At 42.4% G+C, this 18,561-nt stretch overlaps 1 protein-coding gene across 3 annotated transcripts in view; it reads left to right on the top strand.

Moving 5' to 3' along the window:
- Nucleotides 1-18,561, top strand: part of LOC122542418 (glycogen [starch] synthase, muscle-like) — an 89,950-nt gene that overhangs the window by 21,401 nt on the left and 49,988 nt on the right. For 2 of the 3 annotated variants that reach the window (XM_043680106.1, XM_043680104.1), the window contains 3 exons: nucleotides 2,585-2,691; nucleotides 4,605-4,664; nucleotides 17,413-17,491. In XM_043680106.1, coding sequence (XP_043536041.1) covers nucleotides 2,585-2,691; nucleotides 4,605-4,664; nucleotides 17,413-17,491 — 246 coding nt within the window. The remainder of the gene's footprint in view (nucleotides 1-2,584; nucleotides 2,692-4,604; nucleotides 4,665-17,412; nucleotides 17,492-18,561) is intronic. The other variant, XM_043680105.1, reaches the window with a different exon arrangement.

Here is an 18,561-nt window from a genome sequence, read left to right as displayed (position 1 = left end):
AAGTTTGTGAGACATGATTTCCCACGCACAAAACCATGTTGACTATCCCGAATCAGTCCTTGCCTTTCCAAATACATGTACATCCTGTACCTCCGGATTCCCTCCAACAACTTGCCCACCACTGACGTCAGTCTCACTGGTCTATAGTTCCCTGGCTTGTCCTTATCGCCGTTCTTAAACAGTGGCACCACGTTTGCCAACCTCCAGTCTTCTGGCACCTCACCTGTGACTATTGATGATCCAAATATCTCAGCAAGAGGCCCAGCAATCACTTCTATAGCTTCCCACAGAGTTCTTGGGTACACCTGATCAGGTCCTGGGGATTTATCCACCTTTAACCGTTTCAAGACATCCAGCACTTCCTCCTCTGTAATCTGGACATTTTGCAAGATGTCATCATCTATTTCCCTACAGTCTATATCTTCCATATCCTCCTTTTTAAATATTGCCCTCTCACCTTAAACCTATGACCTGCAGCTTTGGTCTCCCCTGCTGTTTACCCTATCCATGCCCCTCACGAATTTATCGACGTCTATAATGTCACCCCTCAGCCTCCAATGCTCCAGGGAAAATAGCCACAGCCTGTTCAGTCGCTCCCCATAACTCAAACCCTCCAGTCCTGGTAATATCCTTGAAAATATTTTCTGCATTCTCTCAAGTTCAGCAACATCCTTCCTAAAGAAGGGCAACCAGAATTGCGCGTAATATTCTAAAAGTAGCCTCACTAATGTCCTATACAGCTGCAACATGATATCCCAACTCTTATACTCAATGTTCTGACCAATGAAGACAGGGGGGCCAAGCATCTCCTTCACTATTCTGTCTACTTGTGACTCCACTTTCAAGGAACTGTGCAACTCTTTTTCTTTGTTTGGCAACACTCCCCAGGGCCCTACCACTTATTGTATAAGTCCTGCCCTGATTTGTCTTATCAAAATGCAACATCTCGTATTTATCTAAATTAAACTCTATCAGCCACTCATTGGTCCATCTGATCAAGGTCCTTCTGTACTCTGAAATAATCTTCACTATCCGCTACATCATTTATTTTGTTAGCCATGATGTGGAGGTGCCAGTATTGGACTGGAGTCGACAAGGTCAGCAGTCACATGACACCAGGTTATAGTCCAATAGGTTTATTCAAAATCACAAGCTTTTGGAGTACTGCTTCTTCGTGAAATCTCTTCACCAGACAAAAGAGCAGCGCTCCAAAAGCTAGTGATTTCAGATAATGCTAATCTGGTGTCATGTGATTTCTGACCTATTTTGGTGACATTCGCAAACTTAATAACCATACCTCCAAAAAGCAACCCTCTACTTCCTCTCTGTATCCTACCTTCAAGCCAATTTTGTATTCATATGGCGAGCTCCCCCCAATTTCATGTAATCTAAACTTACTAACCAGTCTACTATGTGGAACCTTGCCAAAGGCCTTGCTGAAGTCCATATAGACAACATCTGCCACTCTGCCTTCATCAATCTTCTTTGTCACCTCTTCAAACAACTCAATTGAGTTAGTGAAATGCAATTTCCTACACAGAAAACCATGTTGACTACCCCTAATCAGTCCTTGCTTTTCCAAATGTATATAAGCCACGTCCTTCAGAACCCCTCCAACAACTTGTTCACCACTGATGTCCGGCTCACCGGTCTGTGGGGTTTCCTAGCTTTTCCTTCCCACCTTTCTCAAATAGTGGCACTACGTTAGCCAACCTTCAGTCTGCTGTCACCTCAGCCTTGGCTGTTGATGATACAAATACCTCAGTAAGGGGCCCAGCTACCTCTTCCCAAGTTTCCCACAAAGTTGTATGAAGCAATCTTTTCCCCTCTCACCTAAAACCCATGCCCCTCTAGTTTTGGACTCCCCCCACCCTGGGCAAAATACCTTGTCTATTCACCCTATCCATGTCCTTCATGATTTTATAAACCTCTATGTCACCCCTCAGTGTCTGACACTCCAGAGAAAATAGCCCGGGTCTATTCATCCTCTTCCTATAGCTCAAACCTTCCAACCCTCTTTTTAATACAAACTCTTTTCATGACTTGTAACACCTAGAAAGTCAAGGACAGTAGAAGCATGGGAACACCATCCCTTCCATCCTGAACTAGAACTAAATTGATTGTTCTTTCAGTTTGCCTTGATCAAAACCTTGCAACTCCCTCCCTGACAGTGCTTTGGGTATACCCGGAATGTGGCCTGAAGCAGTTAAAGAATGCGCTTCTTCACCACCTGTTTCAGGGCACTTAGGATTAGGCACCAAATTTTGGTCTTATTGCTAAAACTTCCATTCCATGAGCAAATAAAAAATAAGGTGAATTAGAATATATTTGTCTGCAGAGAATTTGTGTTCTGTTCACACTTGAGTGGTTGGGGTGGGTTTTATTGTTGTTAATCTTGAACTGAAATAATGAATATCATCAGATCAAATCTCTAAGTACATTTTGTGCTGTTGCCATTTTTTTTCCTAGAAATTGTGAGAATGCTGAAATGCTTGCAACATTTGTCTAAATTGCCAGTAATGAAGAGTTTGTTTCTCATTGGTTTTATGTGAATGACTCATTTTAAAAATATCATTTGTTGCAGACTCATCAAAGTCGTGTGACGGTGATTGCATTCTTCATTATGCCTGCACGAACCAACAACTTCAATGTAGAGACGTTGAAAGGGCAGGCAGTTCGTAAACAGCTGTGGTGAGTAGCTTCAATGGTAAGGAGTTGACTGAAATGTTGATACAACTTACAAATTGATGATAGTTGCAGTCAGGTGAAGTTTGTTCACACTCTGGGGCTCCCTGTCTCCTTTTAAATCTGCCATATCACCTGTCTCCTCAAAATACTAACCCGTCACCCCGTCATAGACTTGTAGCAATGTACAGCATGGAAACAGACCCTTCAGTCCAACTCGTCCATGCCGACCAGATATCCGAAGTAAATCTCGTCCCAATTGTCAGCACTTGGCCCCTCACAACCATTCCTATTCATATACCCATCCAACTGTTTTTTAAATGTTGTAATTGTACCAGCCTCCACCACTTCCTCTGGCAGCTCATTCCATACACACAACACCCTCTGTGTGAAAACGTTGCCCCTCTGTTCCATTTTAAATCTTTCCCCTCTCACCTTAAACCTATGCCCTCTAGTTCAGTTCTGGACTCACTGAGAACCTTGGTTAATTTGTAATTAGCAAGTCTGTTCCCATTTTTCCTGAAATTTTGGGTCTTTTCAGTTAGGTTTCAGCACCTGCCAATGTCACAAATTACATCCAATGTGAGTTTTACAAAATTAAACATTCCACTGCAGTAATTTTGATTGTGGACTAAGATGAAAAGAAGCACTTTTGAAAACCAAGGATTGTGGAAAGGTTTGCTGCATATTTAAAGAGCAGGTTAATGACGTTCTAAGTAAGTACTATTTACATAACTGTTTGCTCAACCAGTGGAGGACACTATTACAGAGCTGGAGTGAGAGAGAATGGAGAGTCAGCGGCAGCAAGGAGCTGATTATTCTGTGGGCGCATGACCAGTTGTTTATAACAAAGGTCTGCTGCCTGCCAACAGCTATGTGATTAGCTCCCTGAACCCATAACTGAGCACACACTTTGCTTCTGGCTTCACAGAATTTCCCAGAAATCAGAGGGAACCAAGCACCTGTTGAGAGGGAAGATTTGAAGAAAGTCAGTATTAGTAAAATAAAAAATGTGCGAGAGAAATTAATGAGATTAAAGGTTGGCAAATCTCCAGGCCTGAGAATCCACTAAAGGAACTGGCTTTGGAAATATTGGATGCATCCGTGGTCATTTCTAAAATTCTATAGACTCTGGAGAAATTCCTATAGATTAGGGGATGGCAAATGTAATTCCACTATTTAAGAAAGGAAGGAGAGAAAGTATGGCGATTCATAGACTAGCTTGACTAACGTCAGTAGTGGGACAAATGCTCGCACCTGTTATAAAAGACATGGAGTCATAGAGTGCTACAGCATGGAAACAGGCTCTTTGGCCCAAACAGGTTCATGCCGGCGTGATAACAGAATGCTTGGAAAAACTTAACTTCTGTTTCATTTACCTTCATTATGCTTCACTGCTGGAGTTTTGAGAATGTAACTAGAGTAGATAAGGAAAAAACAATTTTTGAGCAGATTTGTAGCTCAGGTTGAGGTTCAGGTTGTAAGTTTGCTTGCTGAGCTGTCAGGCTTGTTTTCAGACATGTTATCACCATGCTAGGTAACATCATCAGTGAGCCTCTAGTGAAGGGTTGGTGTTCTGTTCCACTTTCTATTTCTGTGTCTTGGTCTTTTAAGGCGGGTGATATCATTTCCGGTTTTTTTTTCCTCCGAGGTTTGTAAATGGGGTCCAAATTGATGGAGTTCCAGTTTAAATGCCAGGCCTCTAGGAATTTCATACGTGTCTCTGTTTAGCATGTCCTAGGATGGATATCCATCATTACATTATCCAGCATGCGTTCATGTGGCCACACTGTGCAGTGGACATTTGTTTTTCCTAATATAGATTCTATTTGTAGTGATATTGTACAAATTATGTGCTGCTTGAAAGTCTTTGGGTGCTTTTGAATGGGAATCTTGTCCTGCTTTTTCTTTGCCCTCAGGGATACAGCAAATGCAGTGAAGGAGAAGTTTGGGAAGAAGTTATATGAATCATTGTCGAGGTAAGTATTGTAGTTCATGGATGACGAAAAGAGGTTGACAGATTAGACTACTAAAGCTGAGTTAAGATAAAGTAAAATATCTATTATAACAGCTCAAATTTTGCTAGGACTCATCTGATTTTAAACCGACAGTTTGTACTTCATTTTTAGTGGCAAACTAGATGGTTGATGTTCAGATTTTAATGTTTCCACTAAGCATTTAGCGCACTAAAACATAATTGGAAATGGACAATTAATAGAGGTTGTGTATTGGTGAAAATTCTGAATATTTTTCAGAAGGATTATAAGGAATCACAACCTATTAGCTACTTGTGCTAATTCATAGAATGGTGGAGGTGAAGGGAGCAAATAGTGATAGGTAAACTGAGATTCCTCAGGTAAATGACTGAGAGGTTGAACACCTCACACCATCAATCTGCTAACTCAGAAAAGTAAACTCGCACCACTGCACAGCACAGCAGAAGGCCAGCAATGTGTTCAGGTGGTAGCCTGTCAATACTGCTTCAGCCAACACTGTCCAATAGCTGTAAGTGTCACAGAATTATTACAGCAGAAAAGGCCATTTGGCCCATCATGTCTGTGCTGGGTCTTGCAATGAGCAATTCTCCTAATGCCACTCCGAGATCTTCTCTCTGTACCCCTGCATATTGTTCCTTTCCAGATAATGAGCCAAGTCCTTTCAGATGCCGGGATTGAACCTGATTCTCCATCATTCTCAGGCAGTATGCCCAAATCCTAAGCACTCCCCTTCACGAAAGATATTTGACAGACATTCCTCATTGTGTAGCCAATTACTTTAATCTATGTCCTCTGTTGTCAATCCTTACACCAATAGAAACAGTTCTTACTTATTCCCTCGGTTTAGACTTTTCATGATTTTGAACATTTTGCTCAAATCTCTCGCCTTTTGCCAAGAAAAACAGTCCCATCTTCTCTACTTTATCTATGTAATTAGGTTCCTCAGGGAGAATTCTTAGGAATCTTTTCTGTACTTTTTGAAATATCTTTGTATCATTCCAAGAGTAGTGCCCAGAACTGGAATGGGATTATCCAGTTGAAGCAGTTAAATGTTCTGTACAAATTTAACATATTTCCTTGCTTATGTGGACCATGCTTTATTAACCACTCAATCAACCTGTGCTGCTACTAATGGTTTATGTAGGCAGACATAGATATCCCTCTGCTCCTGCTCTTTTCACATTTTACTGTTTAATTTATATTTTCTATGTTCTTTTTATCAAATGAATCAATTCACACTTATCTGTATTAAATTTCATTTAACACTTGTCCAGCTGTTGTACCTTTGTGTCTATGCCCTTGTTGAAGTTCTCTGCTATCTTTCTCCAAAGTTTCCAAGTTTTTGTTCTTAACAAATTTTGAAATTGTGCCGTGTACACCAAAGACTGATTTGAGGGGAGCTAGAGCTCCTCAGACAGCACCTTCCAAACCCATAGCCACTTACATCCAGATGGACAAAGGCAGCAGATACATGGGAGCACCATCCCCTGCAAGCTCCCATCCAAGTCACTCATCATCCAGACTTGAAAATATGTCAGGTTTAGTACCAGTGGACTGGACGTTTGCAAATGTGTGCCCTTGTTCAAGAAGGGCAGTAGAGATGACCCAGGTAGTTTTAGACCAGTGAGCCTTATGTCTGTAGGAAAAGCTTTGGAAAAGATTAAAAGAGATAGGATTTATAATCATCTAGCCAGTCACAATTTATATGCAGATAGTCAACATGGTTTTGTCAAGGGCAGGTCATGACTCACAAAACTGCAGAGTTTTTTGACAAGCTGACCGAGCATGTGGATGAGGGTAGGCCAGTTGACATGGTATACATGGACTTCAGTAAAGCATTTGAAAAGGTTCCATACGGTAGATTGTTGGAAAAAATGCAAAGGCATGGGATTGAGGGTGATTTAGCAGTTTGGATTAGAAACTGGCTTTCTGTAAGAAAGCAGCAAGTGGTGATTGATGGAAACTTTTCAGCCTGGAGTCCGGCTACTAGTGGTGTGCCACAAGGATCTGTTTTGGGATCACTGCTGTTTGTCATTTTTATGGCTTAGATGCAGGCATAGGTGGATGGGTTAGAAAGTTTGCAGATGACACTAATGTTAGTGGATAGTGAGGGAGAAGGTTGCAGGGGGACTTGGATAATTGGGCTGAGAGATGGCAAATGGAGTTCAATGCAGATAAATGTGAGGTGATTCACTTTGGGAAGAATAATAGGAAGGCAGAATACAGGGTCAATGGAAAGATTTTTGATAGTATGGATGTGCAGAGGGATCTTGGAGTCCATGTACATAGATCCCTGAAAGTTGCCACCCAGTTGGATAGTGCTGTTAAGAAGACATACGGTGTGTTATGTGTTATTGATAGAGGGATTGAGTTTGGGAACCATAATGTCATGCTGCAACTATACAAAATGCTGGTGTGGCCACACTTGGAATATTGTGTACAGTTCTGGTCGCCCCGTTACAGGAAGCATGTGGAAGCTTTGGAAAAGGTACAGAGGAGATTTACTAGGATGTTGCCTGGTCTGGAGGGAAGGTCTTGTGAAGAAAGGCTGAGAGACTTGGGTCTGTTCTCATTGGAGAGAAGACGGCTAAGAGGGGATTTGATAGAGACCTACAAGATGATTAGAGGATTCGATAAGGTAGATAGTGGAAGTCTTTTTGCTAGGATGATGACATCAGTGTGTACAAGGGGGCATAACTACAAATTGAGGGGTGATAGATTTAAGACAGATGTCAGAGGCAAGTTCTTTACTCAGAGGGTGGTAAGGGCATGGAATGCCCTACCTGCCAATGTAGTTACTCAGCCACAATAGGGAGATTTAAACAGTCCTTGAATAAGCACATGGATGATGATGGGATAGTATAGGGGGATGGGCTTAGATTAATTCACAGGTTGGCACAACATCGAGGGCTGAAGGACCTGTCCTGCGCCATATCGTTCTATGTTCACTGTTCTTTCAGGGTCGCTGGGTCAAAATCTTGGAACTCCCTACCTAATGACATTGTGGACCAATAGACTGCAGTGGTTTAAGAAAGCAATTCAATGGCAGTTAGGGATATGCAATAAATACTTGCCTAGCCAGTGCCATCCACATCCTGTGAATCCGTTCCAGCAATAAAGTTTCAACTTTGATCTCCAGCATCTGCAGACCTCACTTTCTCCCCTAAGAAAGCAATTCAATGGCAGTTAGGGATATGCAATAAATACTTGCCTAGCCAGTGCCATCCACATCCTGTGAATCCCTGAGTATTGTTCAATGTCTCCTGTGCAAACCTTGTAAAAGATGGTATAGACCTTAGGTTTGTACCTTCTCTATGGTCACAGTGTCTTTGTCACATTTGTGGGGGAGTCCTGAGGGACTTAACTTGCATCCAAAAGACTTAGGACTCACTCTCAGGAGCAGAAAGAGCTGCTGACCAGTCAGAGACCAGAAGCTCTGCACTTCCTCCGCAGCTTTGTGGTCTTCACCAGGGATCATTGCTAGGAGTCTGAGGTGTAATAGTAGGAAGATGTGGGATTATCAGTGGATGCCTGCTTCCTGATGCTGGATCCCTCAATCTGGGTGAGGTGCTTGTCATTGAGAGCTTCCTCTGAGAAGCTCCAGGAAACCTGGCCAGTTTGCTGGGTACCATGTTGGATATGTGAGGAAACTTGGGTGTCCCAGTAATTCCCTTGAACATTTAGTTTATTGGTATCAAGTGACTCATTATTGAGGCTAATTTACATCCATTTGTCAGTGCTGCAATTTGAGAGTGGACCTATCCTGCTCTCATTTTAACTGGAGACAATTTTCCTGGCACCTGGAATCCAGTGCAGGCACACGTGCTGATTCTCTGGACCAGGGCTGAATCATGCAGTACAGTGAGTAAACCTGTCCTCAAAATAGGCAGGAAAATTTAATTGTGAAGGCAACCAGTTAGAGGAAAACTGCAAATGAACAGTTTAAAACTTGTCAACAAAGGAATACTCCGCTAATTAGGAGCCAAATAACTTTAAATTACTGAGATGATAAATTCTTTGCAGATACATGTGTAATTGAGGATAGTACAAGAGAATAGACACTATTCTCTCTGGCAAAGAGCGCAAGTCCGAATAGCTTTGGTGCCTGCCTGGTATCCCAGGTTATCGCATCTGGGCTGCAGAGGAACTTAGAGTGGGAGGGGGATGATTCAGTTGTCGTCATCCATGTAGGTACCAATGATACAGGTAGAAAGGAAAGAAGCTCTGCTAAGGGGATATAAGCAGCTAGGGGCTAAGTTTAAAAATCAGAACCAAAGAAGTAGTAATTTCTGGATTACTACCTGAGCCATATGCAATTGGCACAGGGTCAACAAGATTAAAGAGGTAAATGCATGGCTGAAAGATTGGTTTGTCAATCACCAAAGAGAAGGAATTGTTGGAGGATGATCTCAGGGAAGGGAGTATGGAGTTTCTAAGGCAAACCTTTCCATAATCCTGATGGGATCTATCCCAGAATATTTGAAGGAGGCAAGAGAGCAAATTGCCAGATCTTTGACAGGTATCCTTGCATCTTCTTTGACCACAGGTCAGGTTGCAGAGGACTGGAGAATAGCCAATATTGTCCCATTGTTTAAGAAGGGTAATGACATAATCTTGGAAATTCAAGGCCTGTGAGACTCCTTTTGGTGGTAGAGAAATTATTGGAAAAGATTCTCAGGGACAAGATCTATACGCATTTAGAAGCAAATAGACTTACTAATGATAGACATCAGGGGAGGTCGTGCCTCCCTGACCTGATGTAGTTTTTTGAGGAGGTGACAAAGACAATGAGAGAAAAGCAGCTGATGTCTGCTTGGACTTCAGTAAAGACTTTGACAAGGTCCCTCATGGCAGACTGGTACAAAAGGTGAAGTCACATGGTATCGGGGTGAGCTGGCAAGATGGATACAGAACTGGCTTAGTCACAGGAGACAGTGGGTAGCAGGGGAAAGATGCTTTTGGAATGGAGAGCTGTGACTAGTGATGTTCCACAGGGATCAGTGTTGGCACCTCTGCTGTTGTGATCTACATAAATGATTTGGAGGAAACCATAGCTGGTCTAATTAGTAAGTTTGCAGATGATACAAAGATTGTTGGAGTTGCAAAAAATGAGGAGGAATGTCAAGAGGATACAGCTGGATATTGATCAGTTGGAGTCATGGCAGAAAAATGGCAGATGGAGTTTAATCTGGATAAATGTGAGGTGATGCCTTTTGGAATGTCAAGTACAAGTGGAAATTATTCAGTGAATGGCAGAAGCTTTAGGAGTATTAATATGCGGAGAGATCTGGGTGTGTAGGTCCACTGAAGATGGCAGCACAAATAGATACACATAGTAAAAGAGGCCTATTGCATGCTTGCCTTCATTGGAATGGGCATTCAGTTTAAGGATAGACAAGTTGTGCTGCAGCTTTATAGTTAGGCCACACTTGGAATATATTGTGTATAGTTCTAGTTACCACATTACCTGAAGGATGTGGATGCTTTGAAGAGGGCACAGAAAAGGTTTATCAGGATGTTGTATGGTATGAAGTATTTTAGCCATGAAGATTGGATAAATTGGGTTTGTTTTCACTGGAGGTTGAGGGGCGACCTAATAGAAGTTTATAAGATTGTGAATAGCATGGATAGAGTGGAAGGGATGAGGTTTTTTTTCCAGGGTGGAGGGTCAGTTACAAGGGGAACACAGGCTCCAGGTGCGAGGGTAGAAGTTTAAAAGAGATATGTGAGGGAAATTTTTCTCACAGAGGGTGATGAGTGCCTGAAATGCGTTGTCAGTGGAGGTGGTGGAAGCAGACACAATAGCAGCACTTGGACAAAAACATGAATAGGAAGGGACGAGAGGGATGCAGATCCTGTAAATGAAGACCGTTTTAGTATGGAAGGGCACAGGCTTAGAGGGTCAAAGGGCCTGTTTCATGTGTTATATTGTTGTGTTCCTAGTTCTTGGTTTAGGAGAAGCAGGTTAGAATTCATGGGAGATTAGCACCAGGACTGGAGATGCAGGGAGCTATTCCAATGGGATGGGTGCCACCTGAACCTTGATAGGACCAGACTCCTGATGAATCATTGTGGATAGAACTTTAAATTAAATAATGGTGGTTGGGTTCACTTGTATGGAAACTTATAGAATAAGTTAAAAAGGGGATGCTCAGAAGGTTATTAAAGTGTCCTGTGATTATGGAAAGGGTCAGTAATCTAATTACAGTAGGTAAAGGGACAACTAATGGAGGGGGTGGGGAGACAAGCAAGGCAGGACTGAGTGTTGTGGTTAAATATACAGAGTATAAAGAACAAGGTAACTGAGCTTGTAACGCAGATTGAAATTGGCAGGTATGATATTGTAGTAAGAAATGAAATTCCATTGATAGCAAGAAGCGATATAGAGTCGGAATGCGTAGAATGTGTGTGCGTAATGTTAAGGAACTGCAAAGGGCATTATGTACAGGCCTACAAAAGTGGTCATAGAACAATCCATAGCAATCCTGAGGTTACTGCACTGTTCATTCTGCCTTTTAGCTTCCAACCTAACTCCCTATATTGACTTTTCAGGTCCTTATCTCTTTCCCTACCTATGTCATTGGTGCCAATGTGTATCACGACTTCTGGCTGCTCTCCCTCCCCCTTCAGAATCCTGTAGACTCAGTCAGAGGCACCTCTGACTCTGGCACTAGGGAGGCAACATACCATCCAGGAGTCTTTTTGGCGACCACAGAATCTCCTGTCTGTTCCTCTAACCATTGTATCTCCTATCACTGTTGCTGTCCTATTCTCCCCACTTCCCTTCTGAGCCACAGAGCCAGTCTCAGTGCCAGAGACCTGGCCACTGTGGCTTTCCCCTGGTGCCAGAGACCTGGCCACTGTGGCTTTCCCCTGGTACGTCACCCTCGACAACAGTATCCAAAGTGGTATACTTATTATTGAGGGAAATGGCCACAGGGGATCCTTGCACTGATTTACCTATTTCCTTTCCCTCTCCTGACGATCACCCAGCTATGTTTATCTTGTAACTTAGGTGTGACTACCTCCCTATTACTCCTCTCTAATCGCCCCCTACACCTCCCAAATCAGAGATGGGGAACCTCTTCATGTTGGAAGACCGCATTATGTTAATTGTAGTCTAATAAGGCCGCATCCAAGAAACTTCAATTATATATTCTTCAAAATTCATTTATTTTGTAAAAATCTAACTACTATGTACTAACTAACTAAAAAAAAATGAAAAAAAAGTTAATTCTAAAGTTAACTAACCTTTTAATGGCTTTGTTGTGACTGCTTTTTGTAGGAAAGCATTTGAGTATTTGGTTGCAGCATGGAGGTCTGCAGTTTTAGCTGATCCTCTGGATGGGTATCCGTCATTTGTGACCTTAAGGGCGTCTTGATTTTGGTTAAGTAGGAGAATGTAGATTCGCAGCAATGAGTGGGGATTATTTTGTTGAATTTTCTTTTACTATCTGGTATTTTAAATACATTCATTTTAAGATTAAAATAAAATAATAAAGCTCTGAGGAGCTGGAGTTGGTTCCACTTGCAGGTGAAGTCAGCAGGTACGCTAATGGTGACGCATGCAACTGCCGTAGCTTCCATCCCCTGCTGTAAATTGCCAAAAGAGATTTTTAAAAATCCTTACCTCCCCACAGTCTTTCTTTGGTTAGAGGAGGAGGTCAAGTGCGAGACCCTACAAGTGGAAAACAGTGTAGTGTTTCGGGTTTAGCCACTGCACGAATCTATTAGTTAACTTATCCAGCAGGCACCATGGCTATTTCCGCTCCCGTTCAGCCTTTGTTCTGCTGATTCATGAGGTAAGTTAAATACTTCACTTCCCAACTGCCCGCAGCTCGCACTCCCTTGATACTTGCTGCTGAAATGTAGGCTGCTGGTTCGTGAGGTAAGTATTTAATTTTAATATTCATTTAATATGGTCATGTTGTGGGGCAGAAAATAAATCAGCAGATAGAAAAGGCACGATTACAATCTTGGTTGGACTTCAATATGCAGGTGGACTGGGACAACTTGGTTGATTGCAGATCAGAAGAAAAAGAATTTGTAGAATGTATACGAGATGGTTTTTTTGGAGAAGCTTGTGGTAAAGCTCATTAGGTATCAGGCAATTCTGGATTTGGTGATGTTTAACTAGACGGAGGCGAAGGAGCCCCTGGGGGGCAGTGACCATAATATGATCAAATTCACCCTGCATTTTGAGAGGGAGAAGCTTGAATCAGATGTAACCACATAACAATTTGAGTAAAAGTAACTGCAAAGACCTGAGGGAGGAGCTGGCCAGAACTGATTGGAAGGGGAGCCGAGCAGGGAAGATAGTAGAGGAGGAATGGCAGGAGTTTCTGAGGGTAATTTGGGAGGCACAGCAGAAATTCATCCCAGAGAAGAAGAAACTTACTAAGGGGAGGACAAGGCAACCATGGCTGACCAGAGAAGTCAAGGGCAGCATAAAAGAAAAAGCATACAATGTGGTGAAGATTAATGGAAAGCCAAAGGATTGGGAAGCCTCTAAAAACCAGTAGAGGAGAATTAAAAAAAAAGCAATAGTGGAGAAGATGAAATATGAGGACAAGCTAGCTAGAAATTTAAAAGAAGGTTGCACAAGGTTTTTTAGATTTATAAAATGTAAGAAAGGCAAAAATGGACTTTGGACCACAGGTAAATAAGGCTGGAAAAATAGTAATGGGGAACAACACTGAATAGGTACTTTGCACCAGTTTTCACAGTGGAAGACATGAGCAGCATACCAGACCTTCGAGAGAGTCAAGAGCAGAGGTGAATGTAGAGACTATCATGAAGGAGAAGATTCTGGGGAAATTGAAAGATCTGATAATGGAGAAATCACCCAGACCAGATGGACTACATCCCAGAGTTCTGAAAGAAATAGCTGAGGCAATTGGATAGGCACTGATGGTGATCTTTTAGGAATATTTGGCGTCAGCAAGAGTCTCAAAGGACTGGAAAATAGCTAATGTAACACCCCTGTTTAAGAAGGGAGAGAGGCAGAAGAAAGGAATTTATAGGCCACTATCCTTTAGGGAAGAAAACTGCCATCCTTACTTTGTCTGACCTACATGTGACTCCAGACCCACAGCAATGTGGTGACTCTTAACTGTCCTCTGGGCAAGTAGGGATTGCGACAAATGATGGCCTAGCCAGAAATGCCCTCATCCTGTGAGTGAATGCAAGAAACGTTAGCCTGACCTTAGTTGTTGATAGGAGTTTAGAGTGCTGGGTTTGCATTAATGATCTGGACGAAGGAACTGAGAATGTTTTTGCCAAGTTTGTAAATGATGCAAAGATAGATGGAGGGGTAGGTAATGTTGAGTAAGTGGAAAGGCTACAGAAGGACTTGGACAGGCTAAGAGAGTGGGCAAAGAAATGGCAGATGAAATACAACGTGGAAAAGTGTGAGATTTTGCACTTTGGAATCATAGAGGCATAGACTATTTTCTAAATGTAAAAAGGGTTTGGAAATCTAAAGTACAAAAGAACTTGGGAGTCCTAGTTCAGGTTTCTCTTAAGATAAATCTTCAGGTTCTGTTAGCAGTTAGGAAGGCCAATGCAATGTTAGCATTCATTTCGAGAGAGCTCAAATACAAGAGCAGGAAGTAACATACTGCTGAGGCTGTATAAGGCTCTGGTCAGACTGCAATTGGAATATTGTGAGCAGTTTTGAGCCCCAAAACTATGGAAAGATGTGCTGGTATTGAAGGGGGTCCAGAGGAGGTTTACAAGAATGATTCTGCTGATGAAGGCTTGTCATATGAGAACTTGGTCTGTACTCAGTGGAGTTTAGAAGGATGGGGGGTTCTGATTTGAAACTTACAGAATATTGCGAAACCTGGATCGAGTGGCTGTGGAGAAGATGTTTCCATGACTAGGAGAAACCACGACGGGAGAACAGAACCTCAGTGAAGGGATAACCCTTTAGATCTGGAATGAGGAATTTCTTCAGCCAGAGGGCATCACTGAGTAAAGGCATTTGGGAGAAGGAAAAGGGAGCCACTGAAAACCAAAAGGAGCCCAAAAACCAGAAATGATCTCTCCCAAAAATATCAAGAACAGCTTCAAAAGGACATTTGCAGAGTACACCAAATAGGTGTAATGGGACAGTCTTCTCTACGAGGATCTCAGTGAGTCTGTCTCTCACTGCACCTCACCCAGGTCTTCTCCTCTGCCCTGAAGCTCTTCAGCCACGTTCAGAAGCAGACCCACTACCACAGTCACATCTCCTGCCTCAGTGTCTGCCTGTGCAACCGACTGATCAAATATGGACTCCTGAATACATTCAAACCATCACAATTTGGATCCCACTCCGCCAAAGACATGTAAGTTACGGGCCTCCTCCAGTGCCAAATCCTAGCCACCTGATGACTGGAAGAAGAAAACCTCACCTTCTGTCTTGGAACATTCCAACCACACTGAATCAATGCCAATTTCACCAGTTTCCTCATCTCCCCACCCCCCCACTTATTCCAGATCCAAGCCTCCAACTTGGCACCGCCTTCTTGAACTGTCCTACCTGTCCATCTTCCTTCCCACCTATCCACTCCACCCTCAACTCCAACCTATCACCATCACCCACCCCACCTTCAGCTACTTATCACATTCCTAGCTACCTTTCCCCCAGCCCCACCTCCCTCTCATTTATCTCTCAGCCCCTTTGGTGCATCCCACATTCCTGATGAAGAGTTTATGCTCGAAACATTGATTCTCCTACTCCTCGGACGCTGCCTGATCTGCTGTACTTTTCCAGTGCCACACTTTTTGACTCTGATCTCCAGCATCTGCAGTCCTCACTTTCTCCTAGTGGACAGTGAAGAAGATTATCTCCAAGTACAACAGTCAGATGAAATAATGGGCTGAGGAGTGGCAGATGGAGTTTAATTTTCGATAAATATGAGTTATTGCATCTTGGTAAGGCAAACCAGAAATTGTACAGTTAGTAGTAGGGCCCTGGGGAGTGTTGCCAAGCAAAGAGATCTTGGGGTGCAGGTGCATTGTATCTTGAAATTGGAGCCACAGGTAGGCAGGATGGTGTCATTGGTCAGGTATGTCATTGGTCATAACATTGAGTGTAGGAGTTGGGATGTCATGTTATGGCTGTACAAGACCATGGTTAGGCCTATTATTTGGAATACTGTGTACAATTCTTGTCGCTATTCTATTGGAAGGATGTTGTTCCTGGATCGTCAGAGACAGTGGTGACCTGATAGAGGTTTATACAATCATGAGGGGATTGAATAGGGTAAATAGACCAGATCTTTTTCTTCGGGTAAGTAAGTCCAAAACTACAAGACGTAGGTTTAAGGTAAGAGGGCGGCACGGTGGCTCAGTGGTTAACATTGCTGCCTCACAGCACCAGGGACCCGAGTTCAATTCCTGCCTTGGGCGATTGTCTGTGTTGCGATTGCACATTCTTCCTGTGTCTGCGTGGGTTTCCTCCGGGTGCTCTGGTTTCCTCCCACAATCTAAAGATGTGCAGGTTAGGTGAATTGGCCATGCTAAATTGTCCATAGTGTTTAGGGATGTGTAGGTTAGGTGCATTAGTCAGGGGAAAATATATGGTCTCGGTGGATTACTCTTTGGGAGGGTAGGTGTGGACTTGCTGGGCCGAAGGGCCTGTTTCCACACTGTAGGGATTCTGAGGGGAAAGATTTAAAAGGGACCTGAGGGGTAGCTTTTCACATAGAGGGTGTTGTGTGTTTGGAATGAGTGCTAGAGGAGGTAGTGGAGGCTGGTACAATTACAACATTTAAAAGGCATAGGCTGGGTACATGAATAGGAATGGTTTTGAGGGCCAAACCAGGTTAGTTCAATATATTACTGTATGGGACTGTAATCTTCTGCTCTAAATTCTGTGTCTTATGATCTTATATTCCACAACCACCTGATGGAGGACCAGTGCTTCCAAATAAACCTTCTGGACTATAACCTGGTATTGTGATTTTTAACTTTATTCAACCCAGTCCAACACTGGCACCTCCACATCATTGATTTGAATGTAAGTTCACTGTGCATAAGTGAAAAATAAAGCACGGACTTTCCAGCCTCTGAGCTTCAAAAATCTTGTCTCAGCCTTGTAGTACATTTTGTACCAGGCTTTATGCACCCTCTGTGTTTGCTGGTCAACATAGGTTATCACTCTCCTTCAACCTCCAACCTTGATACCTCTGGCAAGTCAACAATTACATAATGTCCTTCTGGTGTATTCTCTACCCTTAAAGCCATTTGAGCCCAAAGATCTGTAATTCTTTCCTTATATCTGCCTCTATACCTTCCTTTCCCCTTTTTTAAAAAAAACCTTTCATGCTCCCATCTTTCAGTCATTGCTCCTGATTTCTCTTCTTTCAGCCCTATCGTTTTTGTATCTGAAGCATCTTTTGAGTTTTTTCTGTATAATGGGCACTATGAGGTACATGTTATTTTTATAACCTACTATGGTGTTTTGATATCTCTTGTTCACTTTAACACAAATGTGGAAACAAGCTGAATCGGCTGCTTAAATATATGAATATATGAAAGTTTTGATTGGGTGCAATACATGAATGGAGCTGATAGCTCAGAAGGTGTTGGTATTCTCTTCTGTAGAGAGTTAGAATCTATGATGAACAGCAGGACAACAACAAATTGCTGAATACTGCCAGGACAACACTGAATGGGGAATGGCGGTTTTAATGTCACAATATATAGCTTAGCTTCGCTTTTCATTTTTGTTTGAGTGCAGTGGAGAGCTACCCGAAGCAAAACAAATGATTGACCAGGAGGATTTTGTCATGATGAAGCGAGCCCTGCTGTCTACCCAGGTGAGAAAGATCAGTTAACACTTTGGGAGAGGAAGTCAGGTCTATCTTGTCACTGACTTATTACCTGGGTGAAGTAGTACTGTGATAGCAGATTAAGTATAATGTATGTACTCTGTCTGTCCCTAAATGTTGTTTAATTGTGTTTCATGACATGTGGATTAGAATTAGGGAGTGACCTGGTGCAGAACAAGTTGTTCAACAGCTGTGTGTGCGCATGCTCCTTGAAAGAACTCTAATTTGTTCTGTGAAAGAATACAACACTAGAATATCAAACAAAGAAATTAAAAGGAACACAAAAAGGAAGGCCAGAAGTGGAAAAGTTTTCTGCAGTACCATCTGTAACAAAATTAGGATAAGCCAGAGAAAGGCTACTCATGATAAATTCACAAATAATGTAATTTAAGAAATATTGAACATTTACTTTGTTCTGTATTTACCAGGTAGACCAACATTGTGAACATGACATTATAAGATAAGATCAAAAGAAGATGCAAAAACATTTAAAGAGAGAAAGGGAGGAGAAAATTGATAATTAAATTGGGAGAACAAAAAGCATATGGTCCAATGGATTGCTGTAATTTGTCAGTTTACTGTTTTAAAAAAAAATCCAGTGGCACTATTTCAAAAACAAAGGGAATCATATACAGTCCTAACTGATTATACATCCTGATACCGACTTTTCAAAAAAACGTTTGTCTGGTCATTACCACATTACTGTTTGTGGGAGCTTCTGTGTATAAATTGACTGCTGTAATTTCCACTTTAGTGATTTTGTTGACTGTAGAACACTTTGGAATGTCGTATGATCATGAGGTGTCAAGACAGGTCGACGACGGTTGAGCAGTGGATGTGGTGTATCTGGACTTCAGCAAAGCATTTGATAGGGTTCCCCATGGTAGGCTCATTCATAAAGTCAGGAAGTATGGGATACAGGGAGATTTGGCTGTCTGGATTCAGAATTGGTTGGCTGACAGAAGGCAGAGAGTGGTTGTAGATGGAAAGTATTCTGCCTGGAGGTCAGTATTGAATGGGGTCCCACAGGGCTCTGTTCTTGGGCCTCTGCTCTTTGT

This window comes from Chiloscyllium plagiosum, chromosome 40 (genome assembly GCF_004010195.1).
Source record: "Chiloscyllium plagiosum isolate BGI_BamShark_2017 chromosome 40, ASM401019v2, whole genome shotgun sequence".
NCBI classification, from domain to species: Eukaryota; Metazoa; Chordata; class Chondrichthyes; order Orectolobiformes; family Hemiscylliidae; genus Chiloscyllium; species Chiloscyllium plagiosum.
This window is presented reverse-complemented; position numbering and strand designations above follow the sequence as displayed.